This window comes from Psittacula echo (genome assembly GCF_963264785.1).
Source record: "Psittacula echo genome assembly, chromosome: 3".
NCBI lineage: Eukaryota > Metazoa > Chordata > Aves > Psittaciformes > Psittacidae > Psittacula > Psittacula echo.
Window position 1 is genome coordinate 19,190,868 of NC_137736.1, and position 26,744 is coordinate 19,217,611.

The 26,744-nt window shown below is 38.3% G+C and overlaps 1 protein-coding gene across 1 annotated transcript; it reads left to right on the forward strand.

The window, feature by feature from the left end:
• On the forward strand, window positions 1-26,375 carry GABRR3 (gamma-aminobutyric acid type A receptor subunit rho3; the record flags this gene model as incomplete). The annotated part of the gene is made up of 9 exons (XM_080613878.1): window positions 1-128; window positions 6,560-6,672; window positions 14,398-14,465; window positions 15,940-16,163; window positions 18,688-18,770; window positions 19,656-19,796; window positions 22,541-22,693; window positions 25,086-25,282; window positions 26,073-26,375. 9 exons carry the CDS (start codon window positions 1-3, stop codon window positions 26,373-26,375), a joined length of 1,410 nt encoding a protein of 469 aa, XP_080470004.1.
• Window positions 26,376-26,744: the final 369 nt, after the last annotated feature.

The following is a 26,744-nucleotide window of genomic DNA, read 5'->3' on the forward strand; positions in this document are numbered from 1 at the left end:
ATGGTCCTGGTCATGAAACTTCTGCTCCTCACCTGCCTCTGGCCAACAGCAGTGCTACACAGTTCTCAAAGTCAGCATCACCATCTTCGTCATCGGCAACAGTTCTCATTCTTAAGAAAGCATAACAGGTAAGCAATATACTCTCTCCAACTATGTTCATCTGATAAACTTCATGCTGTCAGCAACCTTTCAATGCACCCTTTCTGTTCACTGTCCTGTTTTGATAGTTTCTGGATTTATAGTATGTTTGGTATTGATAGCATGTTCCCAAAATGGAAACAGTGAACTATTAATTAATTTTGCATAACCAGATATATTTTCATGTTGGATTTCATGAAGGCTTCACATACATAGTTATGTAAACACTCACACCCACACACAGGTCATTTAACTTGTGTGATACCAGGCTACTATTGGTGATACCAGACTACTATTGTGATGTGCTAAAAATACTTGCCCTTTCACTCCTATTGCAAGAAGCAAAAATGCCTTCTGAAGTTCTAGGCCGATGTTATAAAGTTACTTCCGTTACCAAAGCAGCAAAGTAGCTACACTATCAAGATATAGAAGACATTTTTACGGCACTACATGAGGTAAATTATACTTTATTTGTAGTGATGACATAGTGTGTTCCCTTTATGGAATATACTTACGCTTTTAGATGTTGAAGATTGTCTCTGTTCTTAGTTTTTCCAGTCAAGTAGCTGCTTTAAAATGAAGAATGATACAAAGGTTTTTACATTTAAATTTCTGTGCAAAGTGTTAGTGTGTATTTCAACAAATGCAATTTCACATCTGCCATGTGAGGTCTCCAGATGTGTTTCCAGATTAATCTAATAGTATGTGAACACACCAATGATTGACAGTGATAATCCAAGCAAATTCTCTATTATTTGGGAGACAGGAGAAATTGTAATAAGTAGCTCCATTTAAGGAAAGAGAAGGCATGCAACTATTACATTTGTCTGTGTGCTTAATCCCCTATTAAAATGAGCAGGGGAGCTGATATTTTATTTGTACAATACCAAATACGGAGAAGTAAAATAAGTGTACTCCTTTGATGTGTTTAAGCTCTTTTTCTCAGGTTACATGCTTTGTAGCAGGTGTTCAGCTGTTTACCTACTGTATCACTTCTTACCTGATAATCCAGCAGTGACATATCTCTGAATCCCTAGATGTCTTGATAAAAATCACACTTAAGCAATGCAAGGCAACAGAACATATCCCAGTGACAAAACGGAGGTGCCTGGAGAAGATATGCCTCTCAGTACTTCCAGATTTCAGTTCAAGATCATAGGTTCAAGTTTGATCTAATCCAAAAGCTCCTGAAAAGAATGACTATTCAGCAGACTCATTGACAATTTTGGAGTGAGTGCTGGTGAATGTTTATTTGTAATAACAAAACAAAATAAACAGAACTAATCCTAATATTAACCTAAGGTCTTATCTAGTGCTTTGCTAGTCTCAGGAAGCAGTTAAGAATCTAATGGAAACAAAACGAAATACCTTCTTATTGCTATAGTGGTAAGGAAGGTCTATTTTAAGCTCAGTTGATACACTTTTATAAGTGGTAAAAGGGAAGTGTATGCTATTGTTGTTTGCATTTTTCCTGTTCTGCAGTAGCTGAGAGGAGTGGCTTATGAAACAATCACAAAGCAGGAGAGAAGCCTGGTAGGAGACAGCATATTTTGTGGTATCCTTTGCTGCACATCCTTTACTGATCTCTTGCCGCTGGACAGCAGTAACAATATCAGCACAGTGTCCTCTCTGTCTTCACAGATCTTTACTAATACATACAAATGGATCCATATGACAGTGTTGTGGGACAGCCAGAAGTGTGTTAACAGAAAGAAAGAATAGGAACAGGAGAAATGCCAGCTGATGCTGACTGATATGGCAGTTTTCATTACACAAGCAGTGCTTCATTTTCTAGGTCTTAGTGATTTGGAACTAGGAAGAAATCAGTGCCACAGGAGATCTAAAAGCTTAACAGGTGCAAATCAGTTTTTCCATGGAAAAGATCCAAATACGTTTAATTTCTCTTTGTTTGATTCTCTGGTTTTGTTCAAAATGCAGCATTATCTTCCAGTACATTGTGACTTTTCACCAGCCTCTTTTTCTTTCTGGGGAAAAACCTTTCAGCCAGCGCTAAAGATATTAAGGACACAGCTGACAGATGGCCTTGGTTAAATGGGTGGCCTTTTAAAAAGAATCCCAAGTGAAAATGTTACTTAACCTACAAGTTCCACTGTTTTAATAGTGTAACCCAATTCTCTCTCCAAAGCTATTTGTCTGCATTCTCTTGTAAAGAAGATTTTAAAGCATTAACCAAAAGTACATGAGAAAGCGATTATTCTCATGGTCCATTTCCTACAGCAAAGAACAAAGCATTTGACTGTCAAAAAAATTAGGCTTTTTGACAGTACATGTTGCTGATGTTACTAAACACTTAGAAATGCATTTTTATTTGTGTGAGAGAGAGCTGTACAATTCTGATTATTACATTTATCTGGGCTTCAAGATTTGATGAATGTGTTAAAAAGTTTAAGAGATCACACTGCTGTATAACTCTACAGACTCTCCTGGGAATAAGATTTATGTAACTTCTACCTTTTGGATATCTTTGATTTGGTAAAGAGGTAAAGAGAGATTTACTTTCCTTAGGTGCATGTGTCTGCTGATACATGCATCTGCTGATGATTTCACAAGATATTCTTCACCAGAAGTGCTGTCAAGCATTGGAACTGCTTGTGTTGAAGGCTGGCCAGGGAAGTGGTTGAGTCACTGTTCCTGGAGGTATTTAAAATGTGTAGATGTAGTGCTTAGGGACATGGCTTAGTGGTGGACTTGGCAGTGCTAGGATTACTATTGGACTCAATGACATTGAAGGTCTTTTTCAACCTAAACAATTCTGTGATTTTGTGATTATGTGTGGGCTTTTCCTCTCAAATGCCATAGCCTGACACCTGCCATACAATGATTTACAGAATCAGTGACTGCATTTATACTCTTAGATTGTGGTGTGCTGGCCAAAGCTGCATGATAGAGAGACCAGGGTGCCAGGCCACCAAAATACAATCTGTGTTTTTGCAATGTCTCCGTGGAAATGAAAAGTATATCTTGAGTTACGTCAAGAAGCTTTTCTGAGAGCCAGGCTAGTTAGATCTCTCTCTTCTGCTTTTTAATAGAATTAAAATTAATGGAATTAATGGAATTTGTGCCATGGGAGGAATACTCAAGAAAACATCTGCTGATGATTTTACAATGCTGTAATGCTGATCAATAGTTAGGTATGGGTCTAGGATTTCTTAGGAGTAAACAAACACACACATGTGACTCCCTTTGAATCATCAGTTAAATAACTGTAATACTGCAGTGAGGTCAATTTAATAATATAACTTTTAGCCAAGGTGCAACATCTGGAGCCCAGATGATGATGTTAAAGGAATACCTGCTGGAGAGCACTTCTTAGTCTTGGGTGGAGGAAGCAGACAGGGAGAAAAAATGTGAAGCAGAAGTGTATTATTTTTTGGTACCTTTACATATGCAGTGTTACCCATGTCTATGAAATTAATTCCAAGTACCATGAGCATATATGTCTTTGGTGTAAAGGAAAGCCCATTTTCCTTTACAATTGAAAAAAATTATTCTGCCGAAGGAAGGTATTGAAAAAAAGATGTCGCATGTTTGTAATGAAAGTGCTATTTTGACCCCTGCAAGATGTTGCAGCCACTTCTGATAGCAGCTAGACGTAATTATAGACACCCCACATTTGCATATGAGGCATCAGTAGTATATGAGGGGTACTGGGCTCAAACTGGAACACAAGAGGTTCCACTTAAATTTGAGAAGAAACTTCTTCTCAGTGAGGGTAACGGAACACTGGAACAGGCTGCCCAGGGAGGTTGTGGAATCTCCTTCTCTGGAGACATTCAAAGCCTGCCTGGACGCCTTCCTGTGTAACCTCATCCAGGTGTTCCTGCTCCAGCAGGGGGATTGGACTAGATGATCTTTTGAGGTCCCTTCCAATTCCTAATATTCTGTGTGATTCTGTGATTCTGTGATCAGCTTGAAAAGGCTGTTCAAGTAAGTGGGCAAAAAAGATGCTTTACATATAAGCAGCATTAGTGTTTATTTTGTCCTCATCTGGGAAAACAGAAGAAATAGCAAAATCATGTAACATCTCAGTGGCTCATTGAGAAAAAAAAATCCTGCCCTAGTAGCTTATGTTTTGCCTCTTATGACTAGAGGATGTCTTCCTCAGTCACATGCTTGCTTTTAGTAAGAAGTTGTAATAGATGTATCATAATTTTATCCTGCTTCTTCCAGTGAAATTGTTGGAGCATCAAACAGGTGTTTTCCGGCATCTGATGACAAATGACCTAATGCTTCCAAACTGCATTGGCTGTGCCACGGCATATTGAACATAATCCATCATTTTTTCTTACAGTGGTTCCCATCAGCAGATTTTCTTGTGTACCTATTGTAGAGAATTACAGGTGTTCAGATCTAATGCCCATACTACTCTCATACAGCCTTTGTCTGTGGTGATTTTAATTCTCAAAAGTATAGAGTTTTATTTTAGCATCCACATAATTTTCATACTTAGAAAGCTAAAGTCTGCATTTGAAATGCCTGATGGGTGTTCTGAGTGCCCTTGATAATTTGGTTCAGACAACACTGCCAGAGGCATTCAAGAATGCTAAGGTAAATTAATTTGTTCAATGGTTCTGAATAGTCCAGCAGCCACCTCAGCATTCCTGTTACAGCATTTTTATAAGTAATTTCTTGGGCTTCATTACTAAGAAAAAAGAGAGGAAAGGAGAAAAGGAAGGAGTAAATACAGGCACAAACCTTATCCTAAAGTATTCCATACCTTGTCTTAAGCAGTGTTTGACTACAGATCTTCAGAACAGATTTTTATCATTCAGTCTAAAGTAATAATTTGAGCTGCTGACAGCAAAATCCCAGAGAATCACAGAAGGCATCAAAGAAATTATGTCTAGGGAGAGTCCCTTGCCTGTGGCAAAGCAGCTGTGTTTAAGTAATTCCTACAGATACATGTCTAACCTATTCATAAATAGCTCTGCTGAAAGGAGTCTCAAAACCCGCACAAGAAATATGTTCCCATGTTTCACTCTTCTTATCATGAGAAAGGCGTTCCTAATGTGTAACATACATCTCTCCCTTGTTGCTACTTCTTATCCTACTGGGGAGTGGACATGAAGCAAACAGCCCTGTCTGAGCTCATGATGTACTCTGAAGACTGTCCTTCCCTCAATCTTCTTCCTCTAAATTAAGCTACACAGATTCTTACAATCTTCCCATGCCTTTTCTGAAATGGGGGCCCAGAGCAAGGCATAATTCTGCAGCTAAGGTATGACTACTTCTGTAATTACTTGGGGCTGATCACTTGAAGCAAGACATGCAACAAGGAGTGGAAACTTAAGGAGACACCATAGCATTTTCCTTATAGCAGAACAAAATAATGTAGCAGATTCTTTCTAAAGCCTGTGTCCTCAGCTGCCAGATCTGACTGTAGATCTTGTCTGTGTTTTAACCCAATACTTTTGTGGTATGAGCATGTACCAAACCCCTCTGTTATCCCTGGTGTCATTTCTGTTTATAGGAAAACCAGAAAAGGTGCCTGCATTGTGATGGGCATCTGCTGTTCATTTTAAATGCAGGCCTAATACAAGAGATTCCTGTCTGGAGATCTGGAGTCCATTCTTAGGCATGTGAATTTCCCAGTGAAGTTTAGGATGTTGATCAGTACCTTCTGTGAAGGGAAGAAAGTTAGGAACAGTCATCAGAAAGAAGCACAGAATTCATGACGTCCTGCTTAGAGCACAGGTTCACCTGTGTTGCCTTGGGTCTTGTTGCAGAGGCTTAGTTATGTGTGACATGGGGAAAAATGCAGAGTAAGGACTCTTGATGCAAAGAAATGCTGCATGTCTGACCAGCAGATAAGCTACTAAAAGCTAAGAAATAAGCAAATAAGAGCTAATGAGTAACTTGGCCAAATCTGAATGATGTTTAAGAAGATCTCAAAAAACAAGCCTCTGGATCTGGGGCCATCAGTTTCTTGGTCCTTCCTAAAAATTACGGACTCATTTGAGCTCCTAGGAAAAAAAAAAAGCAAAGATATAAAGTAAAATTGTCTCTGTAATATGGATAATGCATGAAGTGGTATAAACCACTAGTGTTGAAAGGAACTGGTGTTATTTCCAGTCTGAGTTGCAAGTGGTTATGTGAATGCTAACATTTTTTCAAACAGCTATAATGTCTTACATAATGATAGGTACAATTTCTGAGAGGAACATAAGAAGAGCTAGATGTTCTTCTTGGGGCTTTTTATCTATAATTAGTGTTCCCATGGACCTAGGCACATTCCCCTACCTTTTCTAATATATCTTTCTCTAACTCTTGTTTCCCTTATCATACCAGATTCAACTGTCCACTATTATTGGGTCTCTGCTTCATTTAACTGGCATTCTGAATGTCAGGCAGAGAAAAAAAAAATCAAGTTTCTTACAGCTTGTTTTTTTTTTAAACATAGCAAACGAGAAATTAAAATGAGGAAAATTGACAGCACAAAAGTACGGCCACTTAAATCTGAGCAGCTGCTTCGCATAGAGGATCATGACTTTGCACTCAGACCTGGATTTGGAGGTAAGCAACACACACCTGCACTGTGCTGGTTCCTTTTCAGAACTTATGAAAAAAAATATTATTAGGGTAAGGCTCTCTGGGAGCAGTGAATAAGGTATCCCTGTAAACTGCATAGTCTAGTAGCAATTTGCAAATTACTTAGTCATCACATTTATTTTAAGAGATTGAAATGAACCAGAAATTCCTAAATCTGTTTGCTAAGTAGAGAATAAAAAAGTTGCCCACAGGCGTTCAATTTATTACCATGTCGATTCTGTGTTGTCGGGCATTATGGTTATTATTTCTTCATTTAACTAAATTGCATGTGGATAAAGGGAGTATTCAATGGGATGTCCACAGTTTGGGTTCAATTTTGACTTTCCTTCATGAAAGGTAAAATGAGAAAGCTGAACCACTAATAAGCTTTGTCTGAGCCTTTGTGTCACCAGTTCTGTGTTCATGATTCATGAAAATAGATTGAACTGCTCTGGGTTATGAAGACAAAATATATGAAGACCAATAATCAGCTGTGTAAACAAACATAAATCTGTGAGGCTAACAAATCTACAGGGCTGTTCTTGCTGAAATCAGCTGCTGGAACCTAGGGCCTGGCAGGCATGCCAGGAGGGAGACCTGGAGTAAAAAGAGCCTCTCTGGATGCATTGTGAGAATATGAATGGATTTCTTGCTACCCTGGTTTCTTGCTATTCTGTCTTGTCAGAGAGCAAAAATCTCTCCTGACTTTGAACAACAGTTCAGATATGGCTGTTTCTTGACAGAAAAATTTAAAATTACCACTTGCCTAAAATCTATTTAGTCTAGTATCTGTTAGTGTGGACATCTTGTTACCACCTGCTTGGCCACACAAGGAATTTAAATTTCTCAGGGTATCATTTCAGAAAGGAAGTAGCATTTACATTAAACCAAGCAACACTTTGGGTTGTGCTTCATCTTTGGATCATCCCAGAAGCAATACTTACGATGTACATAAAAGCAACTTTCAGATTATACCTAGTGATCTGGCAGCTTTAGTTTTCCACAGGCAATGAGGACTTTTTTACATGCAGCAAGTATGTACCAGGCTTTTTACCTTTGTCCTTTTATTTTCAGATGACTGGTTATAGAACCAATTCAGTTCCTACTGAAGTCAGCTGTAGTTTTTCCACTGACTTCATTGCACAGGCATCTCTGTAATCACACTGCCATGGGTATGATTTCAGCTGTACTCCTGTCTTTCAGAAATAGCTTTCAGCGAAGAGTGCGTCAGCTTTGCTCCCCTTTTATCAATCCACATGCCTCCATAGTGGTATGTGAGGCACTTTTTTCAGTCACATCCAATAATTCACACACTTCAAAATTTCCAGAACTCTCTTAATATGTGGAATGCTTATGAGTGAATGTCTCTAAGACTAAAATATAGATCCATCAACATTTTTACAGTGCATGGTTTTGAACCTCCTGGAGATCCCTCAATTTGGGGAACTCTAAATTTGGCTTGTTTGACTTTATTTAGCCCCACACATGCAAAGTAAATGAGGCAGACTACAGGACACAGAGTTTTTAGTATTTATAATTGAGTAACAAAGGAAAAACAGAGAGAGCATAGGCTGCATTTGATTAGTAAACTAAGCAAACATGCCCAGGAAAAAACGGGGAAATGAATGTAGAACTCTTGAATACTGACCAGCAGCAGTGTTCCTGGAAATGTGGCTTTTCTCACATGACTGATTGCTTTCCTATGAAAGTATATCATTGGTCCATGGAGGTAAGAGATCCTTTTTTGTTTTTTACCAAATGGACACAACTCTGTCATGGAGAGATGGACACATAATAATGGACGCATAAACTGCCATTTATGTGACTATATTTTGTCATTATTCTGTTGATTGCAATGCCATGCCAGCTGCACAATCAGGATCTGACTAGTGATTGTAAAATTTAGTCCTGACATTGTCTATTTATTCACACATTAGAGAAAAGGCTGAGAAGTATACTGTGTCAAGATGAAGCAAAGTCAGCAAGCTGCTAGCAAGCTGTTCCTACATTTTTGCTAAAGAAATGTTGCTTGTCTGCAGTTCATTATAGTTCATTACTATAGTCTGAAGTAATTCAGTACACCCAAATGTTCTCTAAAAAACTAAACTTACATTGTTACACTGCACTTACTCCCTAAGACAGGCTCTTGGGTTGTTGTTTGAGGGGATTAGGGGTCAGGGTTTTTTCATTTCCTTGATTGTTTTGTATTGTTGTTGCCTTCTATATAATGTCATGGTCCTCTTCTGTTTGGAAGTTTCCAATAGATGGACCCCCACTGATGCAAACAGATGTGGCCCAGCAAAGTGATTTGAGTAATTCCACTAGACATTGAACTAGGAGTACTGATGTTTCCCTTGCTCAAACAAGCTTTACCATCTACATTAGTGAACATTGTAGGAATTATGTTTTGTCCTTGCTGCTTCTAGAAGTACTCGTAAAGGCCAGGAGGTGGGTATGTGAGATGTCCTGCAATGCTATAATAATGATTGCCAGTTCTGGTAAGGCTGTCTGTAGGCTTAGGTCCTACCAAAGGAAACAGAAAACTGTCAGTAGACTCAGATCTTTTCATGACATGTATCTTTAATACTATGGCCTAAAGTACTTCAACTGATTTTTCAGTACCCCCATAAACAGATAATCCGTGAGAAGATAGCTCAAGTTTGGTCTGGAGAAAATGTAAGAAATTAAATTATATTGCTAACACTTCTTTGAATGGTCATCCCCATATTTTACCTCAGTGAGAAAGGGTGAGCACAGGCCAGTATCAGACAGTGAACAGAGACTTCTAGCAACTCGGATCTGAGGGCTGCTTAGCAGCCAAAACTGCTAAGTTTGGTTTAGGAGGATAAAGTGTTAAAGTGAATTCTTAGAAATGCTTTCAAGTTACTTTATTTTCTACTATGCATCTATTTATCTATAGCCTATTATTTTCTGAACTATCTTATTCCAAAATACCGGCAGAAGTCCTTGGGGTGAGTTTTTGGTTTCATGAGTTCTTTCTACAACTACTAAAAATTAACATTCACCATTCAAAAAAAAATAAAATTATAGACTAGCATACAGAGGAAGTAATTAATTTCTTATTTTCTTCTCTGTGCCTTGGTTTTCTGACAATACAACCTTCCAAGCACTCTCTTTAACTATTTGCAATCTAAAGACTATGGACCCTCATGATCATTGTCATTGTGTACATGGAAATTCTCCCCATGTGTATGTGTGTATATATATATATATATGACAACTTTATTTTTCTTTTACATTGTGTCTTAAGGACCTGTCATTTCCTATGCTAACAATGTGTTTGTTAAAGAAGTTCTAAAATTTGTTCTCTCTACTTTGTCAAGCAGTCTAGTGGATAATAGCATTAGACAGTATCAAACATGATGGAAAATAATTTAGTGGACTTTAGCCTGTCAAGAGGTAGCAGTCCTAGACAGTTTGCATTCTGATCTGCAATTAAGCACAATCTTAATTCCGGATTCTCAGAGGATCAGAAATTCCATTAGCTCTGTCGCCTTTATATGTCCTCCTTCCTCAAGCTAAATTAGTGACATTTAGATTCATCTGAAGGTAAAAGGGTAGAAAAAGGAAAGGAAATAGGGCACAATGAATGTTCAAACAATGCTGCAATTCTAATAGCTCTTTGCCACCAATCTGTTTTCTCTTCTGCACCACATACCTCCCTGAAAGGTCAGAAATATGTCACTGGGGTGGAGAAGACTCACTCTGATGAAAGTGGGATGGCTTTTTCTCATGTGTTACTAGAAGGAATAGCTGTGGTCCAGAACAGGAGGGAAATACTTTGGTAATTTGTAAAACCTTAGCAGACTGCTTCTCCTGATCTTTTTTCCTCTTTCACTGCTAATTCTTCCATTCCAGCCCACCTTCACACAAATAAGAAAGAAACAAAACAGTAACAAGAAAAAAATACCATTGCCAGTAATTCTGCTGTTTCAGTCATTGCCAGAGGAAAGTAAAGACACACATAGCTTCGCTTCACTGAAGCTTGTTTACATATTTAGTTTTCTTCTACAGGCCATTTTTAGAAGAAGGTACTCCTGTAGACCTTAATCCTTCCCTAGTCTCTGTTTCCTAGTGGGAATTTCCTGCAGACCTAGCTTTTTTCCATCATACACTATTACAAAGCCAACTGGGAGATCACAGTGGCTGTTTTTTCTAAATTCAACATTTAACTTCAGGAATTTCAGGTGCAGTCCACTGTGTGTTCAGAGATCGGACTATTACAAAAATACTATAGAATTCACCAATCCAGTCATTGCTATTTTAGAATTCAATCCTATAGTGATAAAAGAACATCCTTTTTATGTAATATTCTTTCTAAGAAGGGTATTACAGAATTTGCCTACCATACTACCTATTAAAAAAATTCCATGCTCATCAAGGAATTCTTTTGCTATGCTTAAACCTTTAAAACAAAAGACTGGAAATGGCTTGTGTGAAGATTAACCCATCTGAAAACAATTCCCTTTTTTTCTGCTGGGGAGTAATTATCTTGAAAATGTATGTAGCCTCCATTGTGAGAATCACTAATCCTTGTAAAATAATGTTTTTTAGCAATGCTGCAGAAGCAACCGAAGCTGTTCAATTTAATAACAAAATCCTCTCTGCCATCCCCAGTTGTGTCAGACTGAGAAATAAAAAACACAGCTTTGCTATGGTTACTTTGTTTTCAAAGTAAATTTCATGTTGCCTGATGGTCAGCCAGAGATGGAAATTCTCAATGTGCTAGATAGAAAGCTGTGGTGCAGACACAGAAATAGACAAATTGCTTCACTGTTCTGGCTGGTTTAGGATCCTTTTCAATGCTTATTGAAATGCTCTTTTTTAAAAGCTTCTAATTGTAGTAAACCAAGACCAAGTGATGAAGAAATTACAGTTCTCAGTAACTTGCTCCCAATAGTTAATTATTCCTGTTCCTGGTGGAGCTGATTTTTAATCACAGAAAACTTCAGAGCTCAGAAGGCCTTGGCCAGAGTAAGGCCAATATGTATCTTGTAGGGGTGGTGGTATTAGTGACAACAATATAAAAATGCTTCAGATTAGAAAAGTGAACAGCACAGTGGAGTGACCAGGGTTGCATATATGTACAGTGTTTAATGTCTTTATTGTCTACTTAGATTTGTTGCAAAAGTAGAGTCAGGATATGAAGGAAATATTCACAGCTGCTATAATAATAGGTCAGGGCTGGGGTTAGGGTATGTGGTTTAATAATTGTCTGTGGTGAATGCTAGACTGAATGGTATTTTCTCATTAAGCAGCATGAGTATGGTCTTTGGCCTTTCCCTAGACAAAGAACAGGAATCTCTTTTTAAGGAGTCTGTTCCACAGTTCTCATGTTTCTACCTAATCAGGAACAAATTTCATCGTAACAGATCCCTTTTTATTTAATTCACTTTAGAGCCATCTACTGTATTTCTCCTGGCCATAGCTTTTGATCTTTTTTATGATATTCAGTGTTCCCAGTGACTTTTTATATATAGTTTTATAATAGTTCCGAACAAGCTGTCTTTTCAAGGAATCAAGTGCCTCTGTGTGTATCTATGTACTGGCACTTCAGTTTGTGTGCATGTAACCAACATAAAAATAAGCTGCCATGAATTTCTAATTCTGTGATCAGTTCCTTTACATTTGCCAGATGAGGTGAATTATTGAATGAAACTGTGCCCACCCTGGAATAGTGCTTGTTGGGGTAGGAAATTGTCTTTAATTTTTGCAAATCGCAAGAAAATATTAGTTTTGTCATCATCACACTTTGAGCAGCTGTCACTAACAAAAGCCTTTTCATCACTATGCATGATAACTGGCTCAGAAAGCCAGTTATCCTATTGTGTAATATTATTTGTGTGTAGCTCCTTGCCTCTGTGAAGAATGTTGATGGTAGATATTTAACTTCATTTGCTTTAGATCTGTCCTTGACTCAGAAACTAGTAAAGCTGGTTTTTTATGTAGACAGCTGCTCCCTTCTCCTCGCCTTCCACTCACATCTATGAATCACTCTATGAATCAGACTAAGCCCACTGTTTTTAACCTGGTGTTCAAGTAAATAATCTCCCGAAGTTTTAGCAATAGCAGTGAAGATCAAATGTATACCCAGATATGAGGACTTACAGTATATCAGACCTTGTGCCTCTGCCATGGTCCCAGGGTAAGAGTTTGGACACATCTACAATATAAAGAATTTGAAACTTTGTCATGAGTAAGGTTAGATAATATATAGTTCATCTGCCTGTTTGCAGTCACTCAGAGCAACCCTGGTAACCAACAGGCATTTCCAAGTCACAAGCCACCTCACCCCTATCTTGAATGTGCCTGTTACACTGCATGGACTTGAAAGGGAGCCAAAGGCTGAGGCCAGATTTCTGTCTTCAATGCTGTTTGCGTATTAGTCAGCTTCCATGCTGATTATGCTTCTAGGTTGGAGAGCTATACCTCTACAGCTAGCCTGGTCCCTCAGCCACCCTGCCTCGTGTACAGCTAGCTCAAGTGTCAGCTCTACAATGTAGGCTTGTCCTGTTCCATCATGCAAGTAAGCATCTTGATAGACAACACCTCATCTTCCTGCAGTGTTTGCATTTACATGATGTGTGAAAGCCATTTGTGAATGATGTTCACATCATGTAGAAATCCCACAATGGCTTCTACTTAGGCTAAACTCGTCTTTAGTTTACAAGATAGTTTAGATTTCAGTGGAATTTTAAGAAGGTGACTCCACTCAGATTACAACCAGGCATTTTTGTACTAGCACTTAGTCCAGATTGATTTTTAGCATAAGTAGACTATTTGTGTGGTGTCATCAAAACAAAGACAAGAAGTGGTCAAAACTGGTTTAGGAGAGGTATAAAAATATTTATTGTGAAGATACCTGGCTGAATACATACATTGATACTCTTGTGTGTCAACCTCTAGGGCAGATGTCCCAGATCACTGCTCAGGTCAGGCTGGGTATCGGTCAGCGGGTGGTGAGCCTTTTTATTCTCCCCTTTTTATTTCCATTATCATTATTATTATTGGTGGTAGCAATTGGTGGTTTGTGTTATACCTTAGTTACTGGACTGTTATCTCAGCCCATGGGAGTTACATTCTTTCGATTCTCCTCCCCATCCCTCTTGGAGTGGGGCGGCAAAGAAGAGGGTGAGTGAGTGAGTGACTGGGTGGTTCTGAGTTACTGCCTGGGCTTAAACCATGACACCTTTTCCCTTATGAGGTAGAGAGGAAGCAATCCTTTTTCATGGATACCTATGCCAAACTTAAATAGTTAAGTAACTAAAGATAATTAGGAGGTGTAATGATTATTTTGTTTGTAAGTGTGGGAGTAAGCATTGGAACTGGTAAGAAAACTTTGCAATCTTTGATGCATTTGATATATTTACTCAGCTTTTCCCTATGACAGTTCCAAATAGCACTCCAAGCAGTTCATTAGCAGTTGAACAAAGAAGCTGTCCCTGCTGTCCAAACTGCAATGCCAGTAAGTCTGGCTGCAAAATGATCACTGAAGGCTTCTTTCTTATTTCTACAAATGTTTAACATCATGTTTTATTTTGTTGCTACGGTCTTTCTCATTTAGCGTACTGAAGTGGACAGACCATAGTAAATACTGGGACGAGTACTTTCTGTATGCTGCTAATAGACAGTCTTCCATTTAATATGGATTTATGCTGCTCATCACTCTCTCATTCTGTTGCATTGAAGGGTCGCCAATACCTGTGGGCATTGATGTGCAAGTAGAAAGCATTGACAGCATATCTGAAGTTGACATGGTAAGTGGAACTGGAATAAAGAAGTTCAGCCAAAATTCGGGTTTCAGAAACACCCACCTGGATGATACAGAATAATGCAGTTAAAGAAAGCAAACCCTGAAAGAGAACAACCTTGCCTTGAAGCATGCAAGTCATTCTTATTTAAACTAGTAAGTGTTATATAAGAGCACATGTCAAATTTCTCCTTGGGCAAGAGGAACAGATCAGAGTGGATAGTGCTCCAATCTGAAAACACTAACCATTCAGTAAGCCCCACGGGCTTCTGCGTGAGCCCTTAGTACTCAGCATATTATTTGAAGAGGCTCCATATCCTTTATTTCCTTCGCTTATTCGTATCTGAATATTCCCATCATTTCTGGCATGGGTGGAGCGGTAGATGTGACAAATGGAAGTAGAAAAATCAGTTCCATGAATGGCCCTTGGAAGTAGATGCCCACACTGCAATCAAGGACCTGTAGCACTGGAATGCAGGCTGTTCATTCCTCAGCTGAAATTGTCACTGATAATGCCACCCATTAGTGCCAAATCCTAGAACAGCAGGGCACATTAGCTTTGCAAAGAAATCTCATTTAAAGTATCTTTTCACAGTGAGTGTAGGTCTAGTTGTAGGTGTTGAGTTTGCAATGGGATCTATCAGTCAGTATGCACCCCTGCATTCCTTTGCAAATCTACCCAAATCATATTACAGGGGAAGACCTAAGTATCTTCCCAGTATTCTTATAATTACTTCTTATAAGAAGTAACTGTTCTATTGAGATCAGTGATGTCTGCCTAGTAAAGCAGAAGTTATATAGGTGAGCACAAAGCAGTCAGGCTGTGGAGAAGCTCAGACTGGGCTTGGAGCATCCTCTCCATCTCTTTCCACATGTATGTTTGCAGTCATGCTATTTCTCTACATAGGATGATAAAATATTTTAAACAGTATTTCATATTAAAAAAAATTGTAATTCTTGTAAAATTTAAGTTTTTACTCTTATGAAATTCTTCATAGTATTTCTTTATGATGCATTTCATTCATCAGTCCCCCGTTCAGTATTTGTACAAAATGTACAGATTAATGAAATTTATAAATTGACCTAATGCTCCTGAAGAACTCAAGTTAATCCCTTTGTAAAGGAACCATAGTCCATTCTGGGAAAAGCTTGTGAAGATTTCCAGAGGAAACCTTTTTCCATTTTCCTTTGGTCAGTTTAAAAGTTCCTGTATCACTTTACTGATGGCCCGATACAGCAGAGCACTGAAATCTGTAAAAGTTTTATCTCAGTATAAATGAAGTATGTACCTCAGACTCAGACACAAGTTACAAGGTGAACAGCCAGTATCTCAGAGGTAGTTCTCATCTGTATTTAAACTCATTGAGTAGGATTTAATTCTTATCACTGAGGAGACACTGATCCTTTACTGATTTGATTACTTTGTACTGTTTTCTATTGTATGTGAATAATTGTCTTCTTTTATTTTTAATTAAACAAAGGACTTCACAATGACTTTATATCTCAGACATTACTGGAAGGATGAGAGGCTTTCATTTCATAGTAACAAAAACAAAAGTATGACTTTTGATGGAAGACTGATAAAAAAGATCTGGGTACCTGATATATTTTTTGTACACTCCAAAAGATCTTTCATCCATGATACAACTGTGGAAAATGTCATGCTCCGAGTATACCCTGATGGCAATGTACTCTTCAGTCTACGGTAAGAGCAATACCCCTTTATGAGAAAAATACATGGCTGCAATTACAGACCAGTAGTCTGTATAGTGAGAAATTGCTGTAAATACTTGTAGTTAAGATTCTGAAACTGAACTGGCAGTAATGCCCTGACATTGGATAATGGGATCTGGTGACAAGTGTACCAGTGTGAAAATAAATAACATATAAATTATAAATAGCATATTTTCTATCATTCACATATTGTTTCCTGTCACAGAGCAATTGCATTTTTTCATCTGTTGTAGATAGCAGTGAAATTTATCCTGTGTTAATTCCTTGGCAGTCGTTTTATCTACATGTTATTGCTTTTCTTTATGAAGTAGATTTGGATGATGTGGCAGAAATAGTTTTCTGGAGGAATTTTTCCCTTAGGGTACAGACCCCAAGGCCTGTGCATTGCAGAAATCACAGTTCTCCAGGTTATTACTGATTAGGCCTGTGCACAGAGTTTGTACTTCATCTAATCTGGATAGATTGAAGATTTATGCAAGCACTTTAGATTTTGGCTATTTAATGATTGTTGTAACAAGTAATGAAGACATGCAGAAACCATCACAACAACAGCTGCACATCACTTTAAAATAGTGTATGCTCAAGAATCACACTGATCAGTAAGAAATAATGAGGTGAAGTGTGCATTTTATTGCTGTATTAATTTCCATGCTTCATGAGAGAGAGATTGGGAACACTAAGGCTTACTGCAGTGGCACTCCACATGAGGGGTATGACATGCATCCAGCTGGTGGAAGAAAGAGTGATGAAGAGACTTAAGATGGGAGAACACATTCTGTCAGCTTCCTGGAAAGGTAAAAGTGTCATCAAGATAAACAGCAAGAAATTGTGCACAAGTAGTTACAAACCAAAAATAGCATGTGATGTGCAGGACAGAAATGGAGAGAAAGGAAACAGCAAAAGGGGAAAGCAGATCTGAGGGACAGACATAGTGTGAATCAGTTTGCTGATTGCTTGGAATCCCTTCTGATGGGAGCCCTTGTCCTGTGTCCTACATCACATTTGCAAGATTGTGGTCTACTTTTCTTCCTTGCCCTTGTCCTCTCTGCTCCCACGGTTACCTTTTGCTAACTCAGCATTACCAGATGGTGTATACTGGATGACTCCTCCTTGCTTTGCCAGGTGAGCTTGCAGCCAGCTTCACCTTCCTGTGCCAGTGAATAGCAAAGCCCCAAAGTTGCTGCCAAACCTCTGGATTTCTTCCTGGACATATGCACAAAGTGCAGGTGTCCTATCCTTTTCCTTCTCTATCAGCTCTTACCAAACAGAGGCAGGGAAAGGGGTGACCTAAAGGTTGGTGAACTAAAGTTTTGGAATTACAAAGGTGAAATATTATTTTTCTAGCTTAGTGGTGTTAATGTGTATGTTCCCAGAGAATCAGATGTTCATTAAAACCCCCTTTTTGTATTGTCAGTTTTACATGCAGTGGGTAGATTATATTCCAAACAATTACATGCAAGAAATCTGCATATTCTGCAGTTTTTCTTTACAGCATAGTATCCAGGATTCTATTGAAGCAAAGTGGAACAAAAATCCAGATTTGTTGCTAAAACAGTCTTTTATTTTCAGTAAACTTTTTCTTGTTTTTCCCCTGATCCTTTATTCAATAGCTGAAAGATGGAAACAACATCTGTAGTTAGAAGTATTATGCACGATTTTAAAGATGTGCCACACTTACAATCATATTCCTAGCTAGTAAAATCTTACACTTGTAAAGTTTGTGTTTACCAACAAGCAGTTTTCAAAGATTGCTTATATAACCAGTATAGGTCGTACTTAAACTCTAGGATTCAGTTTGGGAAAAACTGAAAAGTCAAACTAAAACATCAAATGACAAGAAAGGGAAATTTGGTATTATTTACTGTATTTAAATTGCTGCCTCTAGCCTGTTTATTGTTTAAAATATCAAGGGATATACATCTTTTAAACACTGCTGAAAAAGCAGGTAGAATGCAAAATAATGTCTTTTCCTAGACTTCCTTAAGCTTTTTAAGAGTATAAGGCATTTAAAGGGTGTGGAAAAGGAGAGTAAGCTTCCAGAAATTGCAGCTTATCTTTTTATGCAATTAAATATTGTAAGCGTTCTAGCTGGGAAAATAACATTTGGAATAATATTTGCTGTAATCTGTAATATCTACTTCAATCTATGAGAAATTCAGTCAAGAAATGTGAACTCCCCTTATTAATCTTCCTAAGTGTAACCCTTCGAAGTAAAATGTATGAAAGGCTAATGAAGGATCAGGCCAGTAAAAGGTTTAAAAAAGTTAATGTACTCAGTAAGAAAGACTAATTATGTTTAAAAAATATGTTCTCACTGATCTAGTTTTATCTCACTATCTTGAAGCAATTTTAGAAGCATCTAAAAATACTTGAAAAACTCAATCATTAGGATTCTAAGCAGCAGATTGGTTGGGGGACTCACTAAGCTGTCTGCCCAGCTCTAAGAAAGTGTGAAATTTTTCATTTAATTTCTGTTTTTGTCTTCCTTTCTGCAGAATAACAGTTTCTGCTATGTGTTTCATGGATTTCAGTAGGTTTCCTCTGGACACCCAGAATTGCTCTTTAGAACTGGAAAGCTGTAAGTTTAATTCATACCTGTTCTTCACACGTGCATTCTTACCAGCACTCCATTCTCCATCTTGTTAATAATACCTTTTCAACTTATTTTGACATGTGACCTGAACCCTTCAGTCTGTACAGGTTAAATTGTGACCAGTTTGGGATCTTTCCAGAACTTAGTGAGCTTTGGGAAGATAAAAAAAACATGATGCAAAAAAAAAACCCTGCTTTGTTTTGACTGGGTTGGTATTCCAAGGCCTGAAAATGTTTTCTCTGTCAAAAATCATGGGTTTTTTTTCAGGTTTTTTTTTTCTCTTTTTTTTTTTTTTCTGAAAAAAAATGCAGGTTAGAAGTAAAATGTCAATATTTAACCTCATGAAAAAATGAAAACTTGTGCTTGTGTTACTGTGAAGTATCTGTTTTCTCATCCCTGACTCAGTTGTCTGTAGTGTTAAGTGGTTGTAAAGCTGGGCAACAAACAGTAATTCTGTTTTGCTAAGCCTTTTGCTATGTCAAAATTTATTTTTATTTGGTTTATGAGTAAAACTGGAATGCTGGTTTGTTGTTTAGTTTTGGAAAAGAGAACAGATCCCTGGTGTTCAGGCAGTCTGCTTAGTGTTGCAGTTCCAGAGTTCTGATCCTAAATGCCCTGTGACCCTGAGCACGCCTATGTTCCCTCATCTGTCAGGTGAGCTGGTGACAGGCCATAGGACTGGGGTCCACTTAGAACAAGATGGAATGTGGTCTTTGAAAATTTTCCATGTCAACTAAGTGGCAAATTGATGTGAAAAAATTGTTTCGTTGGGGTTTTCCCAAATAGTTTGAGTGGTCTCCTATCCCTAAGAAAATAAAACAAAAGCATTATACCAGCAGAAGAGGTGATTTAGTTTTTACTTTCTCATAGATGCGTACAATGAAGACGATCTGATGTTATACTGGAAACATGGAAACAAGTCTCTGAGCACAGATGAGCACATCTCCCTCTCCCAGTTTTTCATTGAAGAATTCAGTGCTTCCAGTGGACTAGCTTTTTACAGCAGTACTGGTACAGTAAGCCCCTGTCATTAGAAGAGAAAAGCACAGGACACAATCATGCAGAATTGCTTTTCAAATTCATTGCTAATAAATGACTGTTACTGCTTAAAGATCTCACTTAAAATGAGGTCTCTCAATTACACTGGTCTGTTGGCCCAGGTTCTTGTTTTCCTTACATTACCAGTGTAACACTTTCTTGATATTAGAAGAGGCCATAATACCTGTAACTTAATGTCTGACAATAAGAATCTGAAAAAATGCACAACAACCAAATATATGCTGGTGTGAGCTCTTGCAAAATTGCGGTGCTTCTCTTAAAGCCCCTGGAGTACTGGTTTTGCAGGAATCTTTGGGTTCTAGTTATATACAAGAACTTGAAAATGCAAATCCTAAAGGGTCAAATACTAGAGAGAAAACATGAGGAACCCCAGTGTGTTTTATTGTCTAAAATCTCCTAATTTTTGGAGCTGTAATATGGTGCTAAAAGTCTACTAAATAGAAGATTTCCACATGAGAGCATTTATAACCTATTGAGGTCTAATTCATGGTTTTCTTAATTTCCATGTATGCACATGAAGTTGCAGAAAAAAAAAAATCCCTTTATGTCATTGCTACATTGTTTAACTACAGGTATCTGCCTCAGACAGGTTTTTATTTCTCCCTATAGAACTTGAACAATACTTTCTGGCAAACTGCACAAGGCTTTAAGATTTTATTATAGCCTTGATTTCATGCAAGGTGGGTTTTATTTTCTTTGTATTTGCACATGCAATTATAAATTTTTAAATACTTCTCTATATAAGTAGTCTAACCATATGTTTTTAACCAGATAAAATAGCATGTTTGCTACTGCACTCACCAGTTTGGGGCAGTTCATTTCAGTGTGGATATTACCCTTGATATCAAGGCAGATTAAGTAAATAGAAATTATTTCATGTAATATGATAAAATGCATAACACTTTGGGAAAAATCCTTGAAGACCTACAGGAAAGCTGAAAATAGTTTTGTTTACTTTATTTTATTTATAGGACAGCTTTTTCTTGTGTTTTAAAAAGATCCTCTCAAGTTTACAGTGGCTGATATTGAATGCAGTAATACTGGTTAAATTATGATGCAGCTAAAGTACTAAGGAATTCACAGCTTGATCAGATTCTTCTCTTGCTCGTGTACAAGCTAAGAACAGAGCTCCAGAGCCATTGTCATGTGAGAAGAGGGCAAGTGATACCTTACTATCATAACATAGCTGAGAGCTACATCAACTTTGTTTTTGTTGCAAGAAGGAGACTGGAATGTTTTCCACCAAACTGCTATCACTGAGTGTTGAAAATGAGTTCCGGGAACTCTTTCTGCCTTGCTACTCTCATCAAAAAACACTTATGCAAGCAAATATGGCCTTGTGCACAATAATGCAACCCCACACCACCCCAGTACTCATGCTTTTGCAGCACCTTCACAGCACCTTTGACTTTTTACAGTGTAACTGCTCAACACTTACATGCAGATGTTTTGATGATGAGCTTACTCAGCAGGATAAAGGTGAAAGGAAAGGCTTTTTTTTTAAGTCACAGAGACCCTGGGAATTATTTGAACAAAGTGTGTACCATATTTTAGTTAGAACACTGCCCTTTGTAAGCACATACTTTTCTTTTACTTTGAGGTTTTCTTTCTTACAGGAGGCTCCACTTTCTCTTGTTCTTTTATTTTGCTTCTTATTGGATGAAAATGATTACACACAAACCCTTCCCCTAAAGTAAGTAATAGTGGGGAACAATCAGCACAACTCTAATGGAAGCCATCTTCCCCTGAAGAGTCCTGGGCAAAAAACGAACAAAAATGCTGCTCATGGAGCAGCCTCCCACAGTTTAGGTTCTGCATATCATTTCTTGTGCACCTCCAAGAACTACATGTGTAGCATTTAGGCTTTTGGAGTTCACTGGCCTCCATAGGAGCAACAATTTCAATCCATTTTTGAGACAATAATTTTTAAGCCCCAAAACCTTCTCCACAAGTGAAAACACATGAAGCATGTTTAATATTAGATGGGGTTTTTGTTGATATATTATTTCTTATAAAGCCCCTCTTTGTGATGGCATGGCTGCTCCAACACAGTCTTGCTAATGTCTCTGTTTGTACTGGTCAGGCAGATGCTGCGCAGCCAGCCACTTTTGTCTTCACCTCACTATACACTGATTTCCCTCCCATCACGGGAGGTACAGCACGCATGCTTTGCTGCACAGACAGACTGTGCCACCAAAATTCACTAGGTGGCACCCTTTCCTCTAAAGTCAACGTTGGGCAGGCAAACCTGTATGACGGTAGGAAGAGTGCTGCTTACTGCTGGGTATTAGTAGCATGAGAGAAGGCAGGCTACTTTTTAGGGAAGGAAGGGTGTTGGCTTTACCGTCCTAGCTGGACTGGACAATTACATTCTGTCTGTATTCTCCCGGCAGTTTCACTTGAAGTCTATTTACCTTTTTTTCTTTTTCCTCCTCAATTTCATAACCTCAGCTATAATACAGTATATTATTTATGCAGTCATGTTGCTTTGCTCCTAAGGCAGCAGTATTTTAATGAGGGATGAAGGACAGTTAATAAAGCACTATATAAAACCAAGGTAGTGGTAATATTTCTTAGGTGTTTGCTATTACTGATGAGAATACACCATTCCAGTTGAAAGAAGAAGGCCAGTGAACAGAGCTCACAAATAACACAGCTCTCTTCTCCCCCAACCTGTTCCTCTCTTTTTTCAATAGGTTGGTACAATCGACTTTTTATAAACTTTGCCCTTCGGAGACATATTTTCTTTTTTGTGCTACAATCCTACTTCCCTGCCATGCTGATGGTGATGTTGTCTTGGGTTTCATTTTGGATTGACAGAAGAGCTGTTCCTGCCAGGGTATCACTAGGTAAACCTTTAACATATGTTTTTCTGGGAAGTACAGAATGGACAGGGGAGAAGTTTTGACATTACCTTAGCTTCTTATTTACACAGGACATGAGCAACTATATCAGGTAATTGCCTGAACAACTATTATTGCTGCTGTTGTCAATACCACAAACTCCTAAAGGAGTCAGCCTCTACTAAAATGGGAAATGGGATGTTTGTTCAGACTTGCTTTGCTATATTAGAGAACAGCTCACACAACACAGAAGGAAAAGGGATGATTCTGCTGGTCTCCTTATGTAGAATTTTACTGATTTACTTTTTTTCCTTTTTCCTCCTGCGCAGACTGGGATTTTCCTCCCCTCTTCCCAGCAAAGTAACAGGGAGTTATTGGTAGTCAAGTCCCTCCCCAACCTATGGTTCGTAACAGATACTTAATAGGCATAATGCAATCTATCAAAAAGATTTACAGCTCTGCTTTCTCCCTAGAAACACTTGATATCTTCTCCTGACTTGGAACCAGTTTCCTGATTTGTCCTATTTAGCAAAGCCTTTCTTTGTTAGGCACCTCGAAAACGTTTCCTTTAGTGCCTTAACTGCACAAGGCATAAAGGCTTCTGAGGAAGCCAAAGAGTAAGGTGGGCACCTTTCTGGCTCTCACAGTTTTAGTTCTGAACACCACAGCTCAGGAGAAGATGACTAATTACAGTGGGGTTTTTTAATAACATTATTGGTTTTCAGTTGATACCCCTTCAAGACTATCTTTGTTGGGAATTTAATGCTGATGGCAGTGGAATGAGTACTTTTTTTTTTTTTTTTTTTTTTTTCAGATTAACATCCCTGTGAAGATCTGATGAAAATTTCTAATGTAACCATAATGCATCTGTGTTGTGCAACTGTTGGCTTAAGAATTAGTAAAGAAGTTCCTGTTCTTTCTTCTTACTGATGCTAGTCCCAGAAGCCAAATGCATGTTGCTATATTTCTTAGACAAGTAAAAATTTGAGGATCTTTGTTCAAGAAACAAACTTGCATGTACTGAGAGAGCCCTCAACTTTTATCTACAGCTATATCAACCTAGAAAAAAATAGGACTGCAGCTACCTCAGATCCCTTTCTGTTGACGTAGTCTAAAATTACTAATACATGAGTTACAAATCTATTTGTTAGTTGAAAAACAAATTATAATACCTCCTACCTCCTTTTATTAATACATCTAGCAACTCCTTTTGTTTATAAGAAGTTTTAACTTCATCTTTAAAAATAAAGTTTTAATTCTCAGTAGGTCATTTGTAACGTTGTCAAGATGGTTTTGCTGATCATGTTTTTCAATTTACGTAAGGATTTCTGCAGATGGTTGTGCATCAGGAGTTCTATGGATAATGTACATTTCATTAGCATAAGCATACATAATTTATAGGCAATGTTAACAGCAAAGTTTAAAAAGCTTAGGTCCCTGGCATAGAGTGTACGTATTTCAAATAAATTCATTTCCTCTTATGTGATATATTTCAAACACCATCCTTCAACCTAGAGGAACTTGCAGAGAGGGAGAGGGAAAACTCCTGTATGTTCCAGTGGACTTGACCTAGCATAAAGCTGGAGAAAGTCTACAGTGAGATCCAGCATGAAAGGCCATGCCATCAGCCAGTGCTGTCTCACAGGTATTATTAGGATTTCTTCACTTCCAGTGTTACATTCATCTCTTTAAAAGGAGGGCCTCATTTGGTTGTTCGTCTTGTTTTTTTTTTCTGAGACAGAGCAAAGCAAAATGAAATGAATAGCTGCATGTAAGAAGAGATTGAGGGGATGAGGGTGAAATTCTAGACACGCTGAAGTAAACAAAACCTGTTTCTTAGTTTCAATGGATAGAGCATTTTTATGCTAGAGTGTTTTTAGAAAGACATGGAGAAATGACAAAGACATACAAGCTGTTCTCAAGAAGTACAGTTTGAGAAGGGTTGGGAGGGAAATTGGTGATTCTTTCATGATTCTCAGGGATAAGAAAGTGGAGACCCTGGCTCTGGGAAGTGAGGGAAGCTCACAAATCTGCTTTCACTTCTCTACAGCAGTGCTTAAAGCTGTCACACAAATGTGTGCTTTAATTTTATTTAATTAATCAATTTCTTTAATTTCACAGAATTATGCTGCTGAATCACCACTCTTGTGTTCTCACTGTTCAAACCTGGTGTGCCACAACTCTAACTGCATGCACTGAGCAAAGAGATGGTTTACTTGTTTCAGTATTGTATGTGATAGGCCTTCATAGTTCACTCCACTTTTCAGAGCCTGTGCAATGGTGATACAGGCAGTGTCAATGATGTGCCCTCACAGAGCTGTTCTGTCCAAGCAAAGTTGATGATCTAAACAGAACCAGCTGGCCAGTATTATGACAACCTCACCTTTTTCTTTGGCAGGTATAACTACAGTGCTGACGATGTCAACCATCATGACAGGAGTAAGTGCCTCAATGCCTCAAGTGTCTTACATAAAGGCTGTGGATGTGTATTTGTGGACCAGCTTCCTTTTTGTCTTCCTGTCTGTCATCGAATATGCAGCAGTGAACTATCTCACCACAACTGAAGAGAGAAAGCAACTAAAAAAACGGGGCAAGGTAGGGTCCTCTCTGTGTTTTGTTGCCTTTAGAAAGCATCACAGAAACCACAGAGTAATCCTGATAGACCACTGTGAGAACAATGCAGTAACCATGTCTGTGACTCCATTCTGAATCTCACTTTATTTTACTTAGCTGAAGGGAGTAAATTTATGGTCCCCTCTGAGATCTTGAGAAAGCTATGCTTTCTCTCTCTTCCTTTTCTTGTGGCAAAGGTTAGGGAGTTCACCTCCTGACTCCCCTCTCCCCAGAGGAAGTTAGTTTTCATTCTCTTCTCAAATACATATTGATCAAAGTGTTTTTCTTCTCTCTGAGATATACCACGGAATGCAGTCACGTGATTTTCCTTCCCATTTCTTGTGAAGCATTGTGTATTTTTCCTTCTCCTGCTTTGCCATTTTTAATTGTGGAGATGAGTTTAACGATGCCTTTTTGTCCCAAGATCCGATGAATGACAAGGTCATTTTTAGAAAAGTATGCCTGAAGCAGAAATGTGCACAAGTTAAAAATTTGCTTTCTACGAAACACTCACTTAAAACCTTTGCTTCAAGAATATCCCTATATGTAAACTCCTTTGTTGAAATTTCACAGGAGGAAAAAGCACAGAATTTTTGTTGCCTGTGGGGCAGGCTCTACAAGTAGCAATACTGTGGGGTAGCCCTGTTCTCCATATGCTCTCCACAGAAGGAACAACACTGAAGAGAAAACTTGCTTTATTTTCTGGTTTATTTATGTATGATTTACTAACATAGCTCCTGATAGATACAGAATAACTATTTTTTGTTGCCAGGCTTCAGGAATGTATAGTATTGATGCAGTGCAAGCAATGGCTTTTGATGGCTGCTTTCATGACATGGATGTGGACATGGACCTGACTGCTTTTTCAGACCACTGTGAAGAGAATGAGACTCGGGCACGTGCAGCCAGTGTCTCCAATGTGGACACAGCTCGCATAAAGAGGAAGAGATCTCTGAAGGGAAGAGTGGGCAGGATTATTTTACAGAACAATCATGTTATTGACAAATATTCCAGGATTATATTTCCCAGTGTGTATATTGTGTTTAACTTTTTTTACTGGGGTTTGTACATATGAACAAAAACAATTATAAGCTAGACATTAGTTTGTATACGAGGGTAGCATCATGCTTTAAAACCAACGTGACAGAAGTAGAGGAAAGGGTTAAGTTTCCAAAACTGTCTTCTGCATCATACCAAGGCTGGTTTAGTTAGCAGCAGGGCTGTTAATGAAAAACTCTCAGGAGTCTGGTTTCTTTTTCAACTGGACTGTTGCAATGCTCAATTGGAGCAATCCAATGCATATGTTACTACTGCAGTAGTGTAGAAGCAGTTTGCTTACCAAGGGAGCTCTTTGTCATACACCTAAATAGACTGCGTCTCCCACTTGAGGTATTATCCAGTCTCTGTCCTCTAACCATTCCTCTAACCATTCCTCTTTAGTCAG